This window comes from Rousettus aegyptiacus, unplaced genomic scaffold (assembly GCF_014176215.1).
Source record: "Rousettus aegyptiacus isolate mRouAeg1 unplaced genomic scaffold, mRouAeg1.p scaffold_m13_p_2, whole genome shotgun sequence".
NCBI lineage: Eukaryota > Metazoa > Chordata > Mammalia > Chiroptera > Pteropodidae > Rousettus > Rousettus aegyptiacus.
Genome location: NW_023416295.1, coordinates 18,196,157 through 18,220,720, shown reverse-complemented (window position 1 = coordinate 18,220,720; position 24,564 = coordinate 18,196,157). Strand labels below are relative to the sequence as shown.

Below are 24,564 nucleotides of genomic sequence, written 5' to 3'. Positions count from 1 at the left end.
GTTTCGGCTTATGAAATCAAAGTCAAGACAAGAGTCCGGATAAATATTTTAGAGGAGCACAAGAATGGCTTTGACTTAGCTGAGCACCCTTGTTCTTTATTGCTAAAACGTCTGAGGATGGTAACTCCCCTGGGCCAGTCTCGCAATTCTAATTTCTAAGACTTACCTCCCCCTCGCCACTCCGCTTCCCTCACCTCCCCCCACCCCCGCCGCGCCTCCCTCTAGGCACTGAGAATCTTCCTCTTTTCCGGGAGTTTTCCTTGGGGACAGCTGGGGATGTACACATATCTAAAATCCGGAGAGTGATGATGAGCATGTAAGAACCAGGGAAGGGGAGATTAGGAAAGAAAATAAAGTGAGGAAACAATGTTAGGGTCAAAACTAAGGAAAACCAGCTGGATCTATTAGAAAATGTATGTAAGCCAAGCCAACTGTTCCTTGCATCTTATCTCATCCACTCCAGGAGCCGCGTCCGAGCTCGCAGGGTAACTAGGCAACGGCGTTGCCGTGGTAACCTAGGAAGCGGAGGGGGCACCAACGCTTAGGGCTGGGGCAGCCCTTCCAAGCCAGAAACTGGCCTGGTGGGAGGGGTGAGGAAGTGTCTCGCTCTCGCGAGAGCTGCATGGGGTCTCCGGCAAGCGCCTTCGAAGTTGCTCCTGGGGACGGGGTGGGGTCCGGACCAGTGCTGATGGCTTCTCAGCAAGGGGTGCCCACCTCGCCCCTGCGGGTTCTGGAAGAAGCGTTGGGCATGAATTTGACGGCTGCCGGGGAGACCGCAGACGCGGTGGCCGCCGAGGGCGCCTACTACCTGGAGCGTATCCTTCCCGAGCAGGCGCAGCTTGCAGGCGCCGGCGCTGGTAACGGGCATTGGGGGCGAGAGCGCGGGCTTCCCACTGGGGGGCGCCCTTTGAGGCTTGGGGCCTCCGAGCTGGCTAGACACCTGTTGGTCATTAAGGTGGCGTCTCTGCCACCGCGGTCCCCTCGTACGGACCAGTGAATTTTTCGCCTGTTAGTGTTAGGCTGCCGCGTTCCTGTTGGAAGAAGAGTTGAAAGACCTTTAGGAGTCTCGTGCTTAGTAACCACTCCGTAAACTTTGGATAGAAGTTTTATGGGAAGGTGGCACAAGAAATTGATCTAACCCTCCCTTCGCTTAGTGTTTTTCCTAAATAAACCCCCCAAGCGTCCAGAATACCGTTGGAACAAATTTAAATAGAGAAAAGAGATTAGGGAAATACCTCTACCTCTGGCTTTTAACGAGCTGAAGCTCAGCATATCCAACTCGTGACCAATGCTTAAATGATTTGTTTCGGTAGCATCAACTTCCTGGGTAGTTTCCATTGTGGCTATTTAATAATAATAATTACTTTTTTTTTTTAATAGTTAAATGATATCCTGGTGGGCTGACAAGGCTGAGAGGTGCTGCTGGGAAAAAGACAGATAATGAGCGATTATCAGTGGAAATACCAGAATAATTGAATAACCGTGTGTGGATAATTGAGTTCACTATTTCTTTTGAGTTTCTCTCCTTTAGGCTTATCGATTAATTGTATTGGAGAGATGGGGAGAGTTTATGAGAAAAAAGATAACCTACTCCTTTCTTCAGACAGGTAGGAGGGAGATGGTTTATCTGTTTATTCTTCAACATATCAAACTCCAAAATTACTTTGTATATATTATTTTGTTCAATTATAATCACTCCAGCTTTAATTCAAGACCAACACTGATTCATTTCGTGAGCTTTTGCAAACTGATTAACCTGTCCTGGTTCAGGTTCAGTTCACATTCCTGCTACAGGGAGCTTTGAAGAACTTAGTTGAAAAGATCTAAGAAAATAGGAGTATTTTATTTGAGCAAACATGATTTGTACAGGTATATAAGTTTGAATAGTTGGAAATCAATTTGCATGAAATATGTAGGTGCTTTAATGTCTTAAATGAAGTTTTATACTTTTTTTTAATAGTTCTAACGAGCTTTTTTCAGTAATATTTCTTTTTAGAAGACAAGTCAATAATTCTTTCAGAGCTTATCTGCATCAAGTATAAAGTTACCCAGTGTCCTCGCTAGTGAATGATAACCAGTCATTTTAACATTTTTGTCTACATTAAAATGATTTCTGTAACACAGTTTAATTGTTAACATGAGACAACACAATGAGGTAACTTTTTGCCAACTTTTTTTTTTTTTTGGAATAAATGGTGGGACTCCAATAGAGCACAACTTTCAGCAGGGAAAAATCAGGTTTACTTAAATTGGCAGGGAAGTCACTGATTCACAACTGCCAACATAGAGCAGTTTGCAATAATCCTATTTTACAAAGACTTCTCTAAATAATCACATTTGCAAATATAAGCAACTGTAATTAGAGTTCATTTTCCAGTTTGTGATTATCTAGCCCTTTTGCTTTTCTTTCATCTCTCTTTTGCTTGACTGATTGCAATTTTGGGTTTCAACCAAAGAGTAGTCAGGGAATAACAAAACTAAACATTTAACCAGTCAATTTTCCTATATTCAATGCAGCGTTCAGGTAAGAGGTTTAGTCATGGGAGAGGCTTTAACTCTTAGTTAAAATGGAGTTTGAGGATTACTTCTGAATGTCAATTATCTCTGTATCCCTGGGCTCTCTTAACATGCATAATTAAGAGTTGACTGTATAATGTTGTTTGACATTGTTTCTTAAAGCAATTATGATAGTTGCTGAAGTGAAACTTTCTTGGGTTTAAAGTCTTTAGCTCGCAGGTAATTTAATTGAGCTATTGCAGTGGATAAATAAAAGTTATAATATGCATAAATGAATCAGTAGTCTGATGTTCTCTACTTTGTTCATACACTTAATCACTTTTAATCTACTATGTTTGGTCTTGGATGTCCCTTATTTATGACCAAACAGATGCTCCTGGAACACTAGACAACAAACTATCAATATCGAGTAAGGCTTTGAAAGAGGTTGACTCAAACTCTTCAGGAAATCACCTTTTGCTTTTAAACACTTAGACATAAAGAACATGTACAGACAAATGTGGGCCCAAGCCAGAAACAGCCAGGATCCACCATGAGGGGAAGGCTTCATGAGTAAAGGCCCCACGTTCTTGACAACATTTTAGAAAACGTGTTTAGGAAAAAAGATTTACCCCTGCAACACCCCTGCCTTGTAACCTCCTGGATTTAACAGTGCCACCTGTTTCTCTTCAGAAGTTTTTCACAATATCCTTGCTTTTGTTTCGAACTTCCATAAGATGAGATACAAACATAGATGATAGTTCTTAGATAGCTATCTCTAGAACTTTAAGAAATCTAGTCATGGAGTGCATAACTCCTCTGGAGAACTCTTCATAAGAAAGGATTTGCAGCATTGTAAAATAGAAGGCTAGAATTTTACTGCATGATCTGTTAAGGGCCAAGTAGGTGTCTCTTGAATTTGTAAAGAAGGTTGTTTGTCTTTTGTGAATGAATCCTCGATGAGAAATCAATATGGCTTGGGCAAGGCTTTCAATTGTAGTAATGACTACGGGCTGCCTATTAATGTGTGGCTGTAGACATTTGGGAGTGCCTAATTCCACTTGAGAGATGCAGGCTGAAAAGATTTGTATTAAGAAAGCTAACACCTAATTGATTTTGTTGCTACTTGACTAGAGAAGGCCCTTGTTCAATGAAGAGTAATGACTACATGGACTCTAGGAAAGTGGAGCACCCAAAGCGTTTTTGTTTTGTTTTGTTTTGTTTGTTTTTACTTTTATCTACCTCCATTTGGGATGATTCTCTGCTTCCCTAACTAGCTTTTGATTATTAGATCGTCTTTATAGGCATTCTAACACTAAGAATTTGGCTTAGATCATGGACATAAGATTGCTGGCCAATGAAAAGGTGTTCTCTGATCCCAACAGCAATTTCTGAGGGCTGAGTTAAGCCAGACCTTTGAGGCTAATAAATCTGAATGTAGCCCCATTGCCAACTGTTTCTGGAAATACAAAATTAAGGATTCCAGTCTTAAATTATGGTACTCACGCTAAACTGACACTTAAGTTACCTACTTGTCTTTTTAAGTGACATCCCTAGCCATTCTTTCATTGCAGTAGTAATATCCACTGATAACTTTGTTTTTAATTAAAGAAATTTTGTCATCTAAAAATATTTTATTATTCCTTTGTACATTTTTTTTCTTATGTTACTTCTCTGGAATGTTTATAGTATTAAGCAAGAAGATCTTTATAAAATCCTTAATAATCATTATGTACTCAAGTAGTGTATGTCTTATTATCATTGCAAAACTGAACTTGCCCATGGGTGCTTAGTTGAAGTCTACATATAGTCAGATAAAAAGGATAGAAAATCTGAATGTGGAATCTAGACCAAGAGCCATGTAACCCCAGAGTTAGGCTATTTGGACAGAATAAATTATGTGCTTTGTTCTTTGTCCTCTAGTCATACTCTAGTGTGCATGTAAATTAAAGATATGGATCTTTAAATGAAGATTGTAGTTCAGTAAGTCTGGGTTAGGGCTGAGACTATGCATTGCTAACAAGCTTCCAGGTGCTACTGGTAAGAACTATAATGGAGTAACAAGGCTGTAGACAAATATCTTAACCTCTAACCTTTATATTTTCAGATACGGGTACAATATATAGAGTTGATATGTTCGGCTCTCCTGGCTTAGAAGTTGGAAAACATCAGCACCAACTGTGAGAACTATGAATCTTACATGTTGAAAGAAAGTTATTTTTCAGTTTCAGAGACAGAATATGTACAGTAGCTAACTAGGGCAAGGGTGGCCAATAAATTTCCATTCTTGGCAATACTATTGAAATAGTAGTGGCTTCCTGGAATGTGGTGTTAATAAGAATTCTGAAACCTCATGAAGACTTGGTGGGAAAGACTGCAGGAAGCAAACAACAACGGGAAAAGCAGGAACAAGCATGCCAGTTACTTGTTGTCTTTGGTTTATATTATTCAGTTCACTTTATTTAGTTAAATTGGCATTTCTAAGAAAGGGAACATGACTGTGATACTGCTATTTACAGTACTTTTATTTCATTAGGTAAAATGTTGATCATGGAGGATCAAGACTAGATTTTAGATTGCCTCTGTGTACATTGGCTCTGCAGTGATGACAAAAATTGCAAAGCAATTTCTGTCTATAGTAGCTTTGGGAAATCATGTAAAATATAATTAGCTGTATGCTTCACTCCAGTTCTTTATAAAGATGCTGCTGCTGGCAGTGATCACTACCTACAAATACAGTAGTAGAAGAGACCAGTGTATGAGGAAGTTCGTATGCTGCTCATATCCAAAATTTATTTCTTTCTGGCTGTGGTCCATTTGCAGAGCCTTGTCTGTTACCACATCATACCAACTGGCATCTCAAGCTCTGTTGCATTAGACTGGCTGCAATACTTTCTTGAAGCTTCCCGCAGTTGTGTCTTCTGCAGTACAATGGTGGATTGAGGGCTGCCTGGCAGTTCCAGTGTGGATATATATTGGTTTACTTTCTGGTAAGATCTAGAAGGTCAGGATCTAGTGAAGATTCTGCTAGTGTAGATGTACCAGTTAGTTCACCCATGGTGAATAGATGCCAGGGAACTGATTTACACTATGCAAACTCAAATCCTATTAAATTCCTTCTAGTACAAGTAGAGATGGGAAGGAGTGGGACCCTTGGTCTCAGTTTGGGCTATGACTCTAGGACACAAAACGTGGCCTGGAAATAGTTGGGACTATAGGCTATGGCTGCAGACAAGGGAGGACAGGGGAGCCACAAACAGTGCTCTGGGTAAGAGCTGGCTAGAAAACCAGGCATAGTATTAAGGGTCAAGTCAAGCTCAAATAGGCAGAAAGGCAAGACTCATATCTGAGGGGAATAGACATGTGGGAAAAAAATGAATTTTGGAACTGGAGTTCAGTGATGTTCTTTGAAGGAATACTAGGTGAATATTGGGAGGAGGGTTTTGTAAGGGGCTCAGAGTCAGCTTGGCATAAAGAAACTGATTTTAAGCCAGACTGCTGGCTTCTTATTCTGCCATGGAAAAATAGCTTTGCATGAGAGCTGTGACCAGTTTAATCATATGGACATTTCCTGGAGAATAGGATCACCTAAAATACTAGATTACAGATGAGGAAGTTGCCCAGTAAAAGTAGAACTAGAGTAAGAGTTTTCTCTTCCAGGAAGTTCTGATGAATTGCACATTTCTACTCTGGCAATATTGCTTCTGAAGTAGTGCTTTTTGCACATGGTATTCTGTGAGATTCCGTTTCATGCTGTCTTTCTGGTTGTCCCAAGGGCCAAGGAGATCAATATCTGTACAGTCCATAGTGTTCTCTTCATGAGAACCTATGAGTGTAATTTCTTTCCTGCTTTGGAAGCAGAAATTGCTGTATATCTGCTGAGAATCTTATCCGTTTTCACTGGATGGATATTGAATTGGTATCTGATTATATCCCCCTTTTCATCCTGACTGCTGGGAAGCTGAGAGGCAAACCTGTGGGTTATGTTTAAAAGAATTCATGAGGCCTATGGTGTGTACTGCATCTTTACCTTTATCTTATTTCTACTATTTTCCTTTCTCTTCTAATTTCCATATTTATTTATTTTTTTATTTTGTACTGGATGCATATTTGTAAACTGCCACAGAATTGTTTTGGGATTCATTTGTGTGTGTCCATGTGTGGTTAGCCAGCTAGACAGCTAGACAGATGCATACCAACAACGTGCCAAGTACATCTATTTCTTCAGTAACACTGCAACATCACATTTCAACTGAGTTGCTTCTGTGAAGGTTTTCTGTTCAGATCATATTGTGGAGACCGAAAATGTCAATCAAGGAGGATACTGGTTTCTATTTTGGGTTATTTGTCCTTTTCCTCACCTTTTGTCGCTATAATCTTTGCCTTTGGTTAATTTAATCTTTTGGTCTGTAGCCCTTTTATACTTCTCCCTCTTTAAGGTCTATTCATTGAGCTATTTAAATGATTTGGTTTAGCTGTTGGTAATATAACACTTGAGAGTTTGAAAAACAAATAGGTGAGAATTCATTATTTAGGATATTGGCAAAAATTGCATATTCCTATTGTGTGACTTTAGAAACAGCATGGTATAGTAGAAAATTCGTGGCCTTTGCATTCAAGAAACTTGTTTTTGTCATTCATAGCTATATGACTTTGGACAAATCTATTAATGTCTTTGATTCATTTTCTTTTTTTTTTTTTCCAACATAGAAATGACTATATCTGCCATTTGATCTCATAAGGTTAGGAGAATAAATATGGTTATGATCTGTTTGATAATAGTTTTTAAGCTTTATAAAATGGTAGTTATTTTTTCTTAATCTCTTTTGATTGTAGGGAAACAATATATTATTATTGATTAAAATCAATTGCTTAGAATATTTTCTGGGTATACAGGTGGTGTTTGTTATTTCTAAAGCTTTGAGAGAAAAATCACTTTTTTCTCTATATTGCTATGTTTAGCAACCTTTACTTTCATGTTTTTTCCTCACAATAATCTTGTCAGCATTGGTTCATTTACAGTTATAAAGTCTATCTAAAACTTTACAGAATATTTACTTTTTTCTGAAATTTACTATGTTATGAAGGGTGGCATTGATTTTCTGGAGACTTAATGACAAGTGATTGCTTACAAAATCAACTTCTAGTGGGTGTTTCTCAGAAGGGGGCCTGCTTTTCCATAAAATAGAGACTGACTTCCTGTAGCTGAACCTGGGAAATTTTATCTCATTAAGTGAAAATATGTCAGATAAATATAAATCTAGAGAAGGAGAGAGATTTAAAATATCTTCTCCATTCATCTTAATGCATGGGGGAACAGGGCCATGGGAGACTTAGGAGACTTTCACCACAGGTACTCATCTCTTTCTAGAACAAAGAAAATAACAACAAACACTTGTATAGCATTTACTATAAGCTGCACACCCTAAATGATTTACATATGTTAACTCTTTTAATATTCTTGAAATTCTGTAAGGTGGTACAGTAGCCAGCCTCCAAAATGATGCCCAGTGGTCCTCACCTCCTGGTATAAATGCTCTTGTATAGTACCCTCACATACTGAAGAGGGTCAGCCTGTGTAACCAGAGAGTATTAAATAAATGATGATGTGTGACTTCCGATCCTCCCCGACATGGGGGAAGATCTGAGACCTCTAGCCAGCCAACATCAGTGAGCCATCAGGACGTGGATCCTGGTGTCTCAGTTAAGTCTCCAAAGTGCCTGTAGCCTTGGCTGCCATCTCAACTGAGACCTTATGAGTGACACCAAATCAAAATCCTCCAGCTAAGCCACTCCTAAATTTTTGATCACAAAAACTATGAGATAATGGTTGCTTATTGTTTTTCTTTAAGCCCAAAGTTTTGAGGAGTTTGTTATACAGCAATAAATTTAAGAAATACAGATTTGGAACCCAGAAGTGAGGTTCTGACATAAGCAATGCATTAAAGTATTGAAATAGTTTTGCAACTGAGCTTTGGGCAAATGTTGGAAGTACTTTAGGTAAGATAGTGAAAGGCAGGTACTTCACACTCAATCTGGGTACTCAATCTGGGTGAGTTCAGAAGTTTTGGGAAGGACTTCAGGTGTGCAACTTTTTTTTTTTTTTAATTTATTTTGGATGTTTAACCTACTTTTCACTAGTTTTTTTTATAGCCTAAATTATTTTTCATATTATTAGGAGAGACGGCCATGTTTGTCAATAAAATACCCCTTGACAGGTTTCTGATTCCTGGGCTTGGTCATCACTGAACTAGGCTTAAGTGTCTCCTCAAGTGATAAGACAAACATTACAGAGCTGTTGCTTATGATGGGGCTGAATAACAAGAATGCATTACCCATCTTCAGAGTTTTAGAACTGTGTGGAAGCGAACTGGCAAAGACCTCCAGTATTTACACGGACAGAACAGGGGAGGTAGTATAGTGTAGTAAAACCTGAACTGCTGGGCTGATTCACAACACTGTTAGGTACTTGTTAAGTAACCTTGTGCCTTTGAGTCCTGTCTGTAAAATGGAGATAATAATAGTTCCAGTCTTGTAGGTAGGATGAGGATGAAATGAGTTCGTACATGTAAAACCCTTAGGACAGCGTCGGGCTTCTATTAAGTACTATGTGAGTGTTATCAGTTCTTACTACAAACAATGCAAGTTGTTATATGCATCTTCAGCTAATTCTTAGGAGACAGAATTACAGATAATTTCTTATAATAAGCAGCAAAATGAAAATTAGGCTAATCTCATCTTTGACTTTTATAACCATTACTGTGGATTAAAGTGTTGAATTTCATACTTTGTAAACTTGACATAACCACGTCCATACATTTGAAGAAAAAAAAGTAAACCTACCAGTCAATGAAAGAACTTATCTTGAAGTTTTTATTTATTATTAGAATAATGTACCTTTAAAAGTCTTATAGCAATGCTGTTAGAATTTTTTATTAGAATCATTTCTGTTGATATTTTAATGCATATTTCCTGATAATTTATGAGCTACTGAGTTATGGCTGTATGGTTTATATTTGATTAAAAATTAGGCCATTTTTTCTTGAGAAGAGAATTTAATTGTACAATTGAGAAATATTTATAAGAAAAATGAAGATTTCAATATCATTGATGAAAACTTTCAAATGTATTTTTTACTTATATTTAAGTAATTGTGTGCTTTCTTTTTCATTTGTAATACCTTAATCCAAATAAAGAAATCACACTGCCTTGTGAATGACTCAAGAGCACTGGAAAATTTAGTGTGGTTTTAGATAAATTGGAAAAACTTACTGTCATAGTTTTCCTGTCCATTATTTTCCTTATCTCTTTCTAATTTATATTATTTTATGATACTATGTACATTTTTGTAAGCTTTTTTTGAAAGATGTTGGAAATCATTAGATAGTGGACAAATATAGTTTTTCATGGGTTTGGGTTATGTAGAACAGTAATTTAAATTAATGATTAAAAATAATTTATTATAAAACCTATATTTATAAGCCCTATGGGAAGAGAAATTTTTTTTAAGTAGCTTAATTACACATATTTACCAACTTGGTGAGATAATTGGATCTAAGACTCTATTTTAAGGTCAAATCAATTTTAAATATAATCATTTTATTCCACATATTTTGAGATTAAAACTTAACAAGATATTCAGAGGTCACCATAACTGAAGCATCTGAAGATGATTATGAATATGAAGAGGTAATTTGTTCATATTAGGTATTCTGTAAATTCATCATGGTTGTTCTTGTTAAATATTTTATTCATTCATTCATCCATTCATTCATACCCTACGATGCTGGTTTTTCAACTGAATTTAGTTTCAGCTGGTTAAGAGTGAGGTGTAAAACTTGTATTTAAAATTTTAGATTGGTTAATAAGTGTAGCTTTTTTTTGATTTCCTATTAATCATTCCTCAGTGTTAGCTCCATATCACCACCTGCCTTGTGGACCGATACTACAGACTGTGTTCTGCCCAGCAGGCATTCCCCGTTATCCAGTCTGTTCTCGGCAGGATTTCCCAAATTTCCACTACTTAGCTGGAACTCAGATTCTATGCTTCCTTCCAGCTTAGCTGTACTTCTGTCTAATGTGGTTACTTTAACTCGCTGCTTCGATGGGATCTATCATTACTTGTGAGGCTTGGAGGATAGAGTCACTCCTAGATGACAACAGCTGTGAATGAAACTGTGGCTAGAAGCCTGGCAATTTATAGTCTGGGCAAGCAAGAGAAAGAACAAAGAACATAGGCTTTTTATTACTGCTGGTAAAATGGAGATAATATTAACACATAGCATATGAAATTAACGAATGAGTTAAATGTAAGGGGCTTAAAACTGATCAGTGCATAAGAAGCATATGATAAGTGTTAACTATCATTAATATCATAATTAGAGTTGATTATGTTCTTCCAAGAGCTTAACATTCAGACAGTGAGGTGTTTTTTAATAGAGAGTTGCAGTTGTAGTAGTAGTTATGAAAAAGTAATGGGAGAGAAAATCTAGAATGAGGAGAAAATGGTGGCCTTTAGATGGTCTCACATTTTTTTGTCAGTGGCTTTTTAGTTTAAATTTGTCATTCTAGATAAAAGCAGTTATCCATAAGCTAATATCAAGTTTATTGGAAGTAACATTGAGTGATGTTTAAAAGGCAAAAAGCTGCCTGCTTGTTAGTTATCCATTTTTCATAATCTTCAAAATGACATAGTGTCTTACATAAAATATATTTCTTTGATCCTTTGTTTTGTGAGGAAAAATCAGTTCTGAAATAAAACAAGGTATTTTTATGCTTCTGCTAACCCTTCTATCCTCTTCTTTCTCTGTGATTTAGATAGCAGATGACAATTTTAGCATTCCAGAAGGTGAAGAAGATCTGGCAAAAGCAATTCAAATTGTTCAAGAACAGGCTACAGATACTCAAATTTTGGTGAGCATTTTGAATACAACCATAGCTTATAGTTTAGCAGTGATAACTTTTTATGGGAAGTTTTGAAAGTCATTTAAATTTCAGGTACTTCACTTCACTAACTAAATACAGCCCTCACACCTACTGTGTCTTTTTCACTTCTATTTCTCTGTCATCAGACCTTCACTTTAAGTAGTTATATTTACTCTTCTTTGGTTTTCATTTTCCCAATTGTGGTCCCTCTTGCATGACTTTGCAACAAATGATAGTTTCCTTTAGAATTCTGATTATTTAATATCACTGGAGATTAAGCCAACAATTCGCCTCATTCATATACATTTAAATTTCAGGAGGAGAAAACAGTCCTTCCTTCAAATAACTTAGCTCCTGAAGTAATAGAAGACTTTCTCTGCAATTTCCTGATCAAAATGGGAATGACCAGAACTCTTGATTGCTTTCAATCTGAATGGTAAACAATTATATAGATAAGTAGTTCTCTAGAAATGCTAACAGTATTTAACATGTACACTTTTATCAATCTTGAAATACCTGAAGTTCCTCAGCTTATACAAAATGGATGAAATGGATGGAAATCTTTTCCATACCCATTACTGAAACCACAATACACACACATACACACGCACATACACACATACACACAAATGCACATAAGCAGGATAGCAATTTCAAATATATTAAACATCTTTCCAAAATATTCAAATTTGGGTGATTTTCAAAAATCAAGAAAATGGAAGTTCTCCTGGTGTTACATAATACAAAGCTTCTTTTATGAAATACTTTCTTAATATCTTCTGCATAATTATTTAGGGTATTATTTCCTGCATTAAGACATGTTACAAACTCTGTTTGTTTTACTTATAATATAATGGCTTGCTTTTCTTAATTCACACACTGATTGGTTTTTTTTTTTTCCCTATAAATAGTCCATTTAGAAGTAAGTGGGAATGTATTTTCAAATAACGCCTAAACACAAGATTTTCTTGCTGTAATTGAAAATTTTAATAACTGACTGGTTATAAAAATTAGCAGGATTACTGTCTTTATCCCTTTGTTAATCAGTAATATCACCAGCCACGTTTTCAGAATCCTGACATTCTTTAACAAAATATTATCAAATAATCAGATATGAAAATATGTTTACTCTTTAAAAACCATTGAGTATTATAGAGAGAGGGAATGATATGACATATAAAGATGTTTATAGTATTTTTTGGCTTATCCTAATTTTAAATATAATTTGCAATTTCTACTAATCCAACTGTGATGTAATTTTTATTTTTTGCTTTTTTGGTTCTTATCAACTGAGACCATGAACATAGAAGAAATCAGTTTTATTATTTTAAATTGCATATTTAATTTAAAAAATTTAATGAGGAGCTCTATTTTTCATTGATATTCTTTAGGAAAAACAGCACATTTTTTTTTGGTAGAAAAATAATACTGTTCTTATTAGGTTTCAAAATTGTGTGAATGATTTTTATAAAAATATCCCTAAAAATAATTACAAATATATTAGCAAGTACATTGTTTTGTACAAGTAGATAGGTGATTAATTTGCAGTACTAATGAAATGAAAGATTAATGTGCTTCAGTTACCTTTTCTTCTGAAAATATGTGTTAGAACATGTAGTGCTTACATGTTCATCCAGTCTAAAGTCTGAAATGATTCCCTTGGAGAAATTGAGAACAAACTATACTCTTAATAGTTCGATCCTTGTTATATTATCCTTTTAGACATAGCAGTTTGAATCGAGGTGAAATTTCAAGAAGCTACAATTGTATTAGGATTTTTAGAACACGAAGTAAGCATACCATGACAGTATTACAGTCATAAAGTAAAATTTGTATGAAATATCTCTTTATTATATGTGTTTAGTAATACTGTGGTTCAAATAATTTTAACCTTATCTACAGCTGCCAGTCTGTAATGAGATTATGAATTATTTGTATTGAGATTGTACTGTATTGGATATTTTTGTTTGACATGAAACATGACTTTACTCAGAAACTACTTATTATGCATAGTAGGACCATAGGAATATTAAATGTATTTTATCATTTTTATTATGGAGAAAAACTTATTATTGATACAAATTCTTTAATCTTATAAAGAGTAACAAAGCAACGTGTCTCCATTGTTAGTTTGTAAACAAATAAATAAATAAACAATAACCCCCAATCCCCAAACTTGTGTCATTTCAGTCCTCAAACAGTAACTGTGGTAAATTCTTTAAATTTGGGGTCAACATCCTAAGACCCTTGGGCCAAATGTGGCCTGCTTTCTGTTTTCGTAAATACGATTTTATTGGGACAGAGCCATGACCTTTCTTTTAGTTATTGTCTATGGCTGCTTTCATGAGGTAATTAGTTACAACAGAGACCTTAGGGCCCAGAAAGTGCACATATATATAACACAGGAATGTTGTGACTCTTCTGTTATGCTAACTTTTGCTATGCTAATATTTTAAATTTGAGCTCAGTAAATATGCAGAGATTTATTTATGTACTATGTTTTCAAGAAGGCAGGCTTGTACGTGAATATTTACCATAACAAATTTTGTAGTCAAAATTAATATAGTGTTTATTAAATATGAAATATTTAAAAATATCTAAGAACATGATGCCTGAGGCTAATTACTCAAGAAATGCGCTTTGTATCATTTTTATTAGTGCAGTGTGTTCTCATGCATTATCTCATTTCTCCCAACTATATATAGCAGGAAGCTACTATTATATGAATGAGGAAATGGACTGAGAGAGGTTAGGAAATCTACCTTCGCAAGTAGAAGCCATTCAAGCCAGTAAGTGGCAGTCAACCATCTCCCAACCACAAGGTTGAATTGTGGAACTATGTAAGGGAATCTTGCAAATATGCCAATAAAGGCCTTTAACTTGACTGGAGACTGATAGAACTTATGGAATATTTTAAGTTAGAGTCCAAATTTGTGCCTGTTTTCCATTTTGGCTTGAGGAATCATGGAGTGAGTACTAAACTTGTTCAGCTGTACTATCTCTTTCTTTTGGAGGACTCTGCTTCTGCAGTGATATATCATGATGATGCTGATAATTTTAACATTCTCAGTTTGAGCAGTAATTAAGGGAATTTTGTCTTTGGTGAAATGTTTCTAACTCTCAGAAAACATGGAGAACAGATTCTCATTTGACGCTTCTTATTGTCTAGATGACTTGTTTCCCTGTCTTTTATATACATGCCATCGTGAAGGAAAAACGACCCTTATTTATAAGACACTATATTTTTACTGAGATTCTATCATATTAGTTGTCATTCGTGACAGTGGGTCTTGAACTCTTTCAGTATATACACAGATCTTATGAAAGCCTATGCACTTTCTCGCTGAAATATATTTCTATATAATTGTAAGTAGTGTATGGACCTTGTGGTGAATATGAATACCATTAATGACTTTATATTGGCAATAATTCATTGACAATTCTGTTGGTAGTAAATTTTATTTCCAGTTGCTAACAATTATATGACAATCTTTTTCCTCATCTAAATGTTTTTCAGTCTTATTCTAAGGGTAAGTGACTAAAGTGGAAGAAATAAAGAAGGCCATGATATTTTTTTAAAACACACACACAGACACACCTGAAACAAAACCAAAAGTCTTATGTAGGAAAATGCAGGTTTTATTGAAAAATATATTTCTAGACTTTTTAGATTAGGATTCTTAATTATCTTACAGTATTATACTAGTGAGTTTCAAGTCATATTTAATATTTTTACATGGATGGCATAAATTTTATGTGATAAATGACTTTTGAATGTTCTAAAATATATACAATGTAGTATGTTATGATTTTTACTTAACCACATATTAATTTATTTACCTTGCATTTAATTTAGAGAAGGACTACACATCACTTTTTTTCCTTATCAAATCATTTCTATGGTTGTTTTATTTTGCATTAAATAAAGCAAGTTGCTGAAAACCAATTTTATGCTCAGAAAAACTTAATGGTCCAATACTTAAATCAATTCTTATGTCTTTTCTTCTGAGATAAGTATTAATTACATTTCAAATATGAATAAATAGTGAATTTATGATGAAATTATTGTCTATTTGTTGTTTTAGAAATTGTGGCAAATATTACTTAATATTGATTCAGTTATTTTAACCTTTTGGATATTCTGCAGTGGTTATCTTTTTTTTTTTTTTTTTTTTTTTTTTTTTTTGTACCAGATAAGATATATAACAAAAACATGACTATAAAATACTGATAAGTAAACATTTAAAAAATTGTTTAGCTCATCTGTAGCAAGCTTTATAGAGATTTATTAATAATTTATTACTTGAAATGTTTTTTATACTGTTATTTATATTAATTTCCACATATAATGATTAAAATGATAAGTATTTACAAATCTCTAAATAATTCTCTGATGTTCCTTCTTATTTCACTGAGAAAGTAGAAGTGCCGTGACTCCTGCCTCCCTCTGTACTAACCTGCTGCCTCTGTTCTCAGGTGTTCCCTTTCATGTGTCACAGAGGCTGAGCCAAACACACTGTCACCTAAGACTAGCCCTTCCTCTTCTCTCCTGGATCCCAGCTCCTCTGGCTTACTCAGGGACACTGTTCCTGCAATTGTACCTTCTCTTTCCTGCATTGCAAACTTTTTATTTGTCTGCTGTATCATTCCCATAAGCATACAGATGTCATATATTAAAAAAAGAATAAATCAAAGAACACTTTGAACTCCACATTCTCTTCCAAATTCATCTTGGTTTCCTAGGCTCTGCTTTATGGCAGGTCTTGTTGAAAGAGTTTGTTGCCCCTTCATTTCCTGCTCTCTCATACCTACACTGGTTCCACTTTCAGCTCCATAACTTTGCTTTTTTCAGTGGCTTCACGTTGCCAGATTCAGTGATAGATCCTCAGTGAGGGACCCTCAGTGATGGACCCTTACTCATCATCCTTGCAGCATGTGTTGCTGTTGCTCATTCCTTCCTTCTGGCAACTCTTTATTCACTTGGTCCCTGAGATACAACACTCATATTCTCCCACTACTTTACTGGTTGCTCTCTTTTTAGTCTCTGTTTGGTAGTATTTCTTTTCTTCACATTCTTAAAATGGTCCTAAGACTTCTCTCTTCACATGCACTACCTGGCTGGCCTTATCTAGTCTTGTGACTTTAAATAGTACCTATTTACTTATGCACATCCTGACTTTTTCCCTGAATTCTGGACATGCATGTCCAATATTTATCTTCACTCGATTTCCCAGTAGACATAATACTGCCTTTAATATGAATAAAAACAGTTCCTTGATTTCTCTAACCACCCACTTCCTACTGCGTTTGTCCTCATCTTAGTAAATGGCTATCTGCTGTTCATCTTTGACTTCTCTTTCTAACCAACACCTGAAAGTTGATCTGTAAGAGAATTCTGTTGGCTCCACCTTTATAACATCCAGAAGGACTCATTTTTCATAATCACTGCTGCTGCCAACTTTGTTCAAGCCACCATTTTCTCTCTCCTGGACTACTGCAGCAGCCTCTGATTCTATTCTTGCTCCTCTAGAGCAGCAGTCTCCAACTTTTTTGGCACCAGGGAATGATGCTCCTATGAGAATCTAATGCCTGATGATCTGAGGTGGAGCTGAGGTGGTGATGCTAGTTCTGAGGAGTAGCCACAAATACAGATGAAGCTTTGCTCTGCTGGCCCTCCACTCACCTCCTGCTGTGTGTCCCTGTCTTCGTGACCCATCTCTCACCAGTCTACCTCCCTTAATTAGTTGGCTCCAGCTCCAAATACTCTAGAAATACTGGCTTTTTGCTCTTTATTGGACATGTCAAGCACCTCCCAATCTCAGGTCCTTTACATATGGTTTTACATCAGCCACGAATGCTCCTTTCCCACATATCCACATGGCTTAGTCCCTCACTCCCTTTAGTTCTTGGCTCAAATATCACTTCATCGGTCATACTTTTTTCTGGCCACCCTAAATAAAATACCACAAACCCCCCATCACTCTCTACTTCAGGCTCTTTATCCCTTTTATCCTGCTTTATTTTACTTTATATGGAACATATCAACATCCACACTAGAATAAAAACTTCATTATTTAAGGATTTGAACAATTTTGTTAATTTCACCAGTGTCTAGTGTATGGGACATAGGAGATGTTCAGTTCTATTTAATCTACCATGATGCTATTAATACCAAACAATTCATTGATATTTTATTTAAAAGATATATTATGAATGTGGACATTTTAATTTATGTAATATTACAACTAGTTTCTATAAATATTTCCTAAGACTTAAATTTTCGAATTGTACATATTAGGTCAATTTAGTAGAAAGAAACAACATAAAGTCTTTTATTTGATTTTCTCCTAGGTATGAGTTAATACAGAAGGGAGTAACTGAACTTAAAGATTTTGGGAATGTTCCAGACGTCTACACCCAGAATATGCTTTTAGAAAGTGATATCAAAAATTTGAAGAAAGACTTGAAACACTACAAACAGGCAGCTGAGTATGTTATTTTTTTAATGACTTTTTTTTCTATTTATTTTGGACTAATTAAAAGTAAAGAGTTGAATGAGGCTAATATGTGAATGGTAGTTAATGTACCAGAGCTTTAATTCTGGAGAACTGAGTTATATTTAAGTTTAGTTGGAATTGATATGAAAGACTTCAGTAGCAAAGTAATCGAACAGATGAACAGAGCTCTCACAGTTGTAACTCCTCAATAAGAGTAGAATACAAGGGTTTTTATAGGAGATGGTTAATTTTTTATATAATATTGACTTCCTTATGTATTTTGATAATCTTTTCATGGTTTGTCAAATCTTCTCCTTTGAGGATAAGCTATTTTCTGAAATAGCATTAAAATTATAGAAAGCAGAGAGGAAGGAAGAAACTAGTAGAGGAATTTCAGTATTTGAAAATTCCCCAAAGGAAACTATTATCTTGTAATTTTCCAGCATGAATTTAGGCATAGTGGAGAAACTTAAGACTTACAAATCAAGTCTCTCTACATCTTTTTTTTTTTTCTTCTAAAATTAGTGGAACACTTGCAATTTTAAGCAAACAAATTTAGATAGCATTGTTCTGGCAAAGACAAATACGTCGATGTGTTGAGTTGGGGTGAATCTACTCATCTAAGACAATGTTAGAAAAGTCGATGCTTAGGTATGGAGGAGAGACAATTTAAGCTTTGTTCATTAATTTTTATTAAACATATTTAAAGAGGGGTTTTCTCTGTTAAAGAATAATACTAAAACCAAGAATTAGATAAACCGAACTGCCATATAGGAACATAATATGTTTAAGATCTTTGTAAAAAGTTTTAATGTCAAGAAATGTCTTTGTATTGTAAAATAAAGGAAACATTTAAGATAAGTTCCTACTTTTAAAAGGTGGCAGTAAATAAAAGATAATTTGTATGGTCATGTATTCATTTATAATATACACTTATAGAAATGTTTTTGCAAGTTATACAAATTTCGTATTATCTATGGATGTACTCTTTGGCATTTTACATTTTAGATGGGAGTGTATGATGATCCACAGAATAATATGTTACTAGAACTAACATTCTATTTATTCTCAGTTCCATTTCTCAGAAGTGATTTGCACTGTTGGCCCTGATGCTCACTATGATTTCGTATAGCACCTAATGGATTCACTGGGAATTTGACACAGCAAATTTTTCAGAGTGCTGCCTGGCATACTGTTTCAGATTCTGAATTCTTTGAATTATTGCTTAAGTTTGCTAATTTTCTTTCGAATAGATAGAGCCATTTTGTGCAATGAGTTTTGCCTCAGTGACATTAAATAATTACCGTGGATTATTGGTTGTTTATTGAATATTATATTTAATAATTATAATCAAAACCATATAAACTGTTAACCCATGAAAATTAACTTAATGTTAAAAGAAATCATCCTTAAAACAGATATCATTTAAATGAAATCTGTCTTTTTGTGTTTACTAAAATTTTTACAAAATATATTTACTAAAATATAGTTTTAGTTTCAATGACTTATGGTTGTCTGTCAAATCTGTCTTATTCTATATAATTAAACTTGAACAAATTAGAAAAGGAAAATATATATTCGCTTTAATCTACCTGACATGGCAAATTTGAAGGGAAGCTGCTTGACCTCAGTAAATGCCTAATGTTAACATTGTGAATGGAATGTTGAGCACGTTGTGCTTTTACTGAGCCTTTTGGTGAAGTGTGTCCCTGTAGCCTAATTTTATTGGAGACATTCTCAGAAAATGGAGAATACAGTTTTATTGAAAAAAATCACCAAACTATACCTGTCATGCCCCAAATTGTAATGTTTTCTCATATAGGGTTTTTAATTTGACTTGTAAGGATTTTTTTTTTCAATAGAAATTAGTGATAAACATGGGATTCCCTTTATGGAATTTACTGTAAAGTTTTTCTTTTTAGGATTAAGGCTATTTCTTAAAGCAAGATAAATTTAGATATTAAATAGTTTTCTAATAATAAGTAGTATTTGATATGCAAATATAGTCAGGTTACAGATATCTATTGTATCGATTATACTGGTAGTATTTAGTGATTTATCTAGAAAAATCAGAGAGGTCATTTAGCTATAAGCGTAATATTTATCTAGGAGAGAGTTGCCTTTGAAAAAGTACTGAACTTAAAGTTCAAATACCTCGCTTCCAATATTCTGTTACTTATTAACTCAGTTTTCTTACTGTTAAACCGGGAGTAATTATACATAATATTATTAACTCCTAGGGAGTGATGTGATAATTAAATGAGACAATCTACATTAAAGAGCTGTATAAATCACAAAGTGCTTTGAAAATGTCAACTATTACCAATATCTCCACAGGCTGTCATTCCTAGATTTTTTAAAAATCATCACATTATTAATATTTTTTAAAATTCAGCAGTGATAAAGCATGAAGGAAGAAATGAAAAGGGAAAATATTTTACTCTAAAATATCATTTAAATTGCTATAATTAAAAAAGAAATTGTCTTTTTTTTCTGTTGTAAGTAATGACAATTTTAAAACAGGTTTTCCATACAAGTGTCGATTATAGTCTAAAAAATAAAATTTGGTGTTTGACTTATATTGTATGTGTGGTGACAGATGTTAATTAGACTTATTTTGGGGATCATTTTGCTATATATGTATACACACACATACATATACACATATATGTAAAATTGACTCATGTTATACACCTGAAACTAATGTTATGCATCAATTTATACCTTGATTAAAAAATATTTGTGAAATAACTGTTTGGAAATTTTCCTTATAGATGTTTTTAAGAGGGAAGTGTATTGTTAAAAAAAAATTAATGTTACAGTGAAGGTAAAAGTAAGTATATTATGTCCTAGATACTGGAGAGGAATGATATAGGTAGTAGTTTGACATTCTTTCTTGGAAAAGTAGATTATAGCTATACTTTTATATTGAAATGCAGACCAATTGTAATTTTAAATGCAGAGGTCTAGAATTTAAGTGACCTGCCACACATTTGCAGAGAATCGTTGGTTAAATGAAGACTAGAAAACGTCATCACTATCTTTCGCAGTTAAGACATTATTTTATAAACTTTATTTGACAACATGGCTTCTCCTTTGGCATGTTTAATTGTGATGTTTTAATGGACATCTTTGCAGTTTAAGATGACAGTTTTAAGATAAAATTCTCTCCTAATGATGACTCGATGGGAGAATCAGCAGAGCCTATAGGATCTTATTTGGAATTAACATTCTCTATTGTAATTTCGTTCTTGTTTATTTTTAAATTTTCTTTTTGTTTCACTAGAAAGGAAAGATGCTCAGTTTTAAGCATTGGAAGTGTACAAGTTGCTTTGTTATAATGAAACTAAATGTGTATACACATAAAACAGGTGCACACACACACAAAGTTTGTATATTCTATGTCCTTTATATTTCCATATAGATTTTAGAGTCACTTTGTCAATTTCTATAGAAAGGGAAGGGTGAGAATAAGATTGGAGTTGATTGGAATCTGTTACTTAATTTTGGAAGAATGTGTATGTGCATGTACAGAAGTATTTACATATACATGTATTTTTTGTGGTGGGAAGAGTGTATTTATAAATTTTTGTCTTCTATTTACATGGGATATATATAGGTTATCTTTAATTGACTACTGAATATTTATGAAGGAGCTTGAAATTTATGCCTTTTACCACTTAATTATCTAATATATATATTTTGTTTTTATATTGTGAACTCCATATAACAAGTACTGTGTCTCGTGTTTAACATATCTCCAGGGCCTTTATCTGTGCTTGACGAAAGGTGTGGTGTAAATGAATGTGTGCAATTGACAGTTCTGCTCTTCACTTAAGCTTTTAGTAATTTTTTGAGCAGTTAATAATTTTTGCCTCTTTCATATAATTTTTTGGAGTGGATAGCATTTTCCTTTCACAATGGGAATTTGAATAAATTTCTGTAAAGCCATCTTGCCCCATTTAGACAGCTTTGCTGAGCTTTTACATTATGGAACTACTGCACAGACCAGAAAAGTTTTATTGCATCCTGAAGATTTGGCAGAAAATAATACTGACTGAGATTACTAATTACAAGATTAAAACATAGCATTTAAAAAATGATGAAATACTTTCTTTTACTTTCTCCCAGGAAATATAAACAAAAAAACTAAAATGGCAATTAATATTGAAAAATTATGTGCTTTACTAAGGGGCCCTAATTTCACTTACAAATTCACTTCTGTTGAAGGTCAAAGGGTACCCAGCTTTTCCAGAGACCCATTTAATTTAATGACTTTCAGAAACAAACACTGTGAAAATAAAGATAATCATGAGGTCCATAAAATTTCATGCTTTTGCGTTTAGGAAATTACTCGTTAAATTAAGAAGGTATTTTTTCTGGACATGGATATACTGTTTTTGGTTAAGATTTTAATGAGTTTTCTTCTAAATTGGGTGAATTTTATTTTGTCTATACAGTAGTTATTTAATATTAATTTTAGTGAGTTAACTTAATTCACAACTTTTTGAAGACAATGAAACAATTGGTAGTCACAATACTATTATCAGGAATTACATCGATTCAAGTTTGCACGTGAGAAAAATACGTGACAAAGATGGCCTACTTTGGTTGGTGCAGCTAAACAAGAAAATGTTTATATGCTTCCTTTTGCTAAATTGTGATAACAAACTGACCCAGTAAATCTATTATTAAATGGTCATTCTGAAATACCTAGTTAAAACTATTCAGTTAATAAAAGTATTTTTTAGGGGCATTCACTTAAAATTTTTTGGTGCTTACTGTTAAGTCACATTCACATGTCAAAACATGGAGTTTAAGGGATAATGTTGTAGTATGATAAAAATATAAATATTTTAACATCTTATACTTTAATAGTAGATTCTGATATGCTGGCTTCCTGAAATGAGGAAGTTAGATGGTTATTCTGCCATCTTATTAAGAGAAAGGATATAAATATGTGTCTTGTGATACACAAATCTAAATAGCATGTTTCACTGAATAACTCCTACTTCATTATATTTAAAATGGAATCTGTATGTTTGGTGTCTGTCTTAATAAAAGTTTTTTTTTTTTTTAACAAATATGCTCTATTAATATAATGAAAAATACTACATAGTTAAAAATATTAATTGCTTATATGAATATTTTAAACTTTATTTTTAGTACAGCTTTTATTTCCCTTTTATTAAGCACATGAGCTGCAGGAATGTTATAATAGGAGAAGCATCACCATGAAATGAATTTAAATTGTTTTACTGAGTAAACTTCATTTGAGCAAACAGAAAGCAAGTCCCTGAAAACCAATTTAATGGTCAGAAAAACTTTAAGGTCTAATACTTCAATCAATTCCTATGCTCTCTTTCCTTGGATGAGTACAGATAGGCCTTTAAATGTATATTTTTAAAGCGAGTTGATGCAATGCTGCAGATTTGTGGTTCTGCTTAAGAAACTTTGCAGCATTCTTTTTTTGTGTATTTTTTTTTAACCTATTCAAGGTTTACATTTCGGATAAGACAAAACATAAGCTCATTTATGTAATTCATTAAGTTGTTGAAAGTAAGACTTTTTGTAGATTCAAACCAGACATTCATAAAGTTTAGATTCTTTTGTAAAGATATAGTGTTACTAATAATCATGTATTCTGATATTTTTGGTGCATTAGAGGGTATTTACCTGTTGTCCCCTATTTTAGGTAAATAAATCTAGTTAGAGGAATTGAATATATCTCTTCTGTTAAACTAAATAGTAATAGTAATACGATGATGATGATTATGATTACAATAACATTTATTGAGTATTTTCTATTTGCCAAATAGTATATAAGTCACTTTGCATACTTTATTCCAAATGAATGAGAATTCAGGTGATGTTCTTGTGTTTTTACAACAAAATATGAACTCAGCCATTTATCGTTTTCAATTGCCCTACTTAAACGTTCTCTTCCTCTTCATGTACTACTCATTAGGCACATGGTGGTAGCAGATGGATTCTCTCTTTTTTGGTTCATCTCCATTCACATACACAGAGGGTTAAAACCTGTAACAAATAAATTATTTGCTCATTTAATAATTGGCATATTCCTCAGGTGATTTTATTTTTAAACCTACAGCACCTGGTCTTCCTAGGTGGTCTCCCATCCAAGCACTAACCAGGCTCGGCCCTGCTTAGCTTCTGAGATCAGATGGGATCAGGCACGTTCAGGGTGGAATGGCCATAGATTGGGCTCAGATTATTTTTCAAAAACAGATATTTGTTGCCCCTAAACGATGTTGACATGGAAGTGAAATTGAGGGTTAGATGGTGAGGGTAGACCATGAGCACTGTGACACATTATTTATTTACATGTAATAATGACTACAACGGTGGCAGGAAAACAAAGAACAATGTAGGTCTTCCAAAAAAAAAAAAAAAAAGAAGGGCAAGGGAGAAAGAAACTTGGAAGAATGGATGAGTCACTGCCACCATATGTCACATGTGACTTGATCTTGCAGCTCATATTATTACCAATGATCATAGTATGCTCCATCAGGAGCCTGAAAACTTAACTTCATTCCCCTTCTTTGGAAGCATCCCAGTTACTACTGCTCAGTGATTGCTCTGACATGGCTCCTAAAGCAGAAATCTATTTGCATGCATTTATTTT

At 34.2% G+C, this 24,564-nt stretch overlaps 1 protein-coding gene and 1 non-coding gene across 8 annotated transcripts in view; one reads left to right on the top strand and one right to left on the bottom strand.

Annotated features, from left to right (window-relative positions):
* The first annotated feature begins 265 nt into the window (after positions 1–265).
* Positions 266–24,564, top strand: part of SPAG16 (sperm associated antigen 16) — a 695,163-nt gene continuing 670,864 nt past the window's right edge. For 4 of the 7 annotated variants that reach the window (XM_016150047.2, XM_016150046.2, XM_016150050.2 and 1 more), the window contains exons 1-5: positions 266–815; positions 10,139–10,185; positions 11,314–11,409; positions 11,739–11,857; positions 17,773–17,910. In XM_016150047.2, the coding sequence (XP_016005533.2) occupies positions 623–815; positions 10,139–10,185; positions 11,314–11,409; positions 11,739–11,857; positions 17,773–17,910 (593 nt within the window). In that variant the 5' untranslated portion in view covers positions 266–622. Of the gene's footprint in view, positions 858–10,138; positions 10,186–11,313; positions 11,410–11,738; positions 11,858–17,772; positions 17,911–18,990; positions 20,561–24,564 lie in introns of those variants that run through there. The other 3 variants (XM_016150052.2, XM_016150048.2, XM_016150049.2) reach the window with 3 other exon arrangements.
* Positions 24,022–24,140, bottom strand: LOC118614687. The gene has a single exon (XR_004956135.1). It is a non-coding gene; the product is annotated as a 5S ribosomal RNA (ribosomal RNA).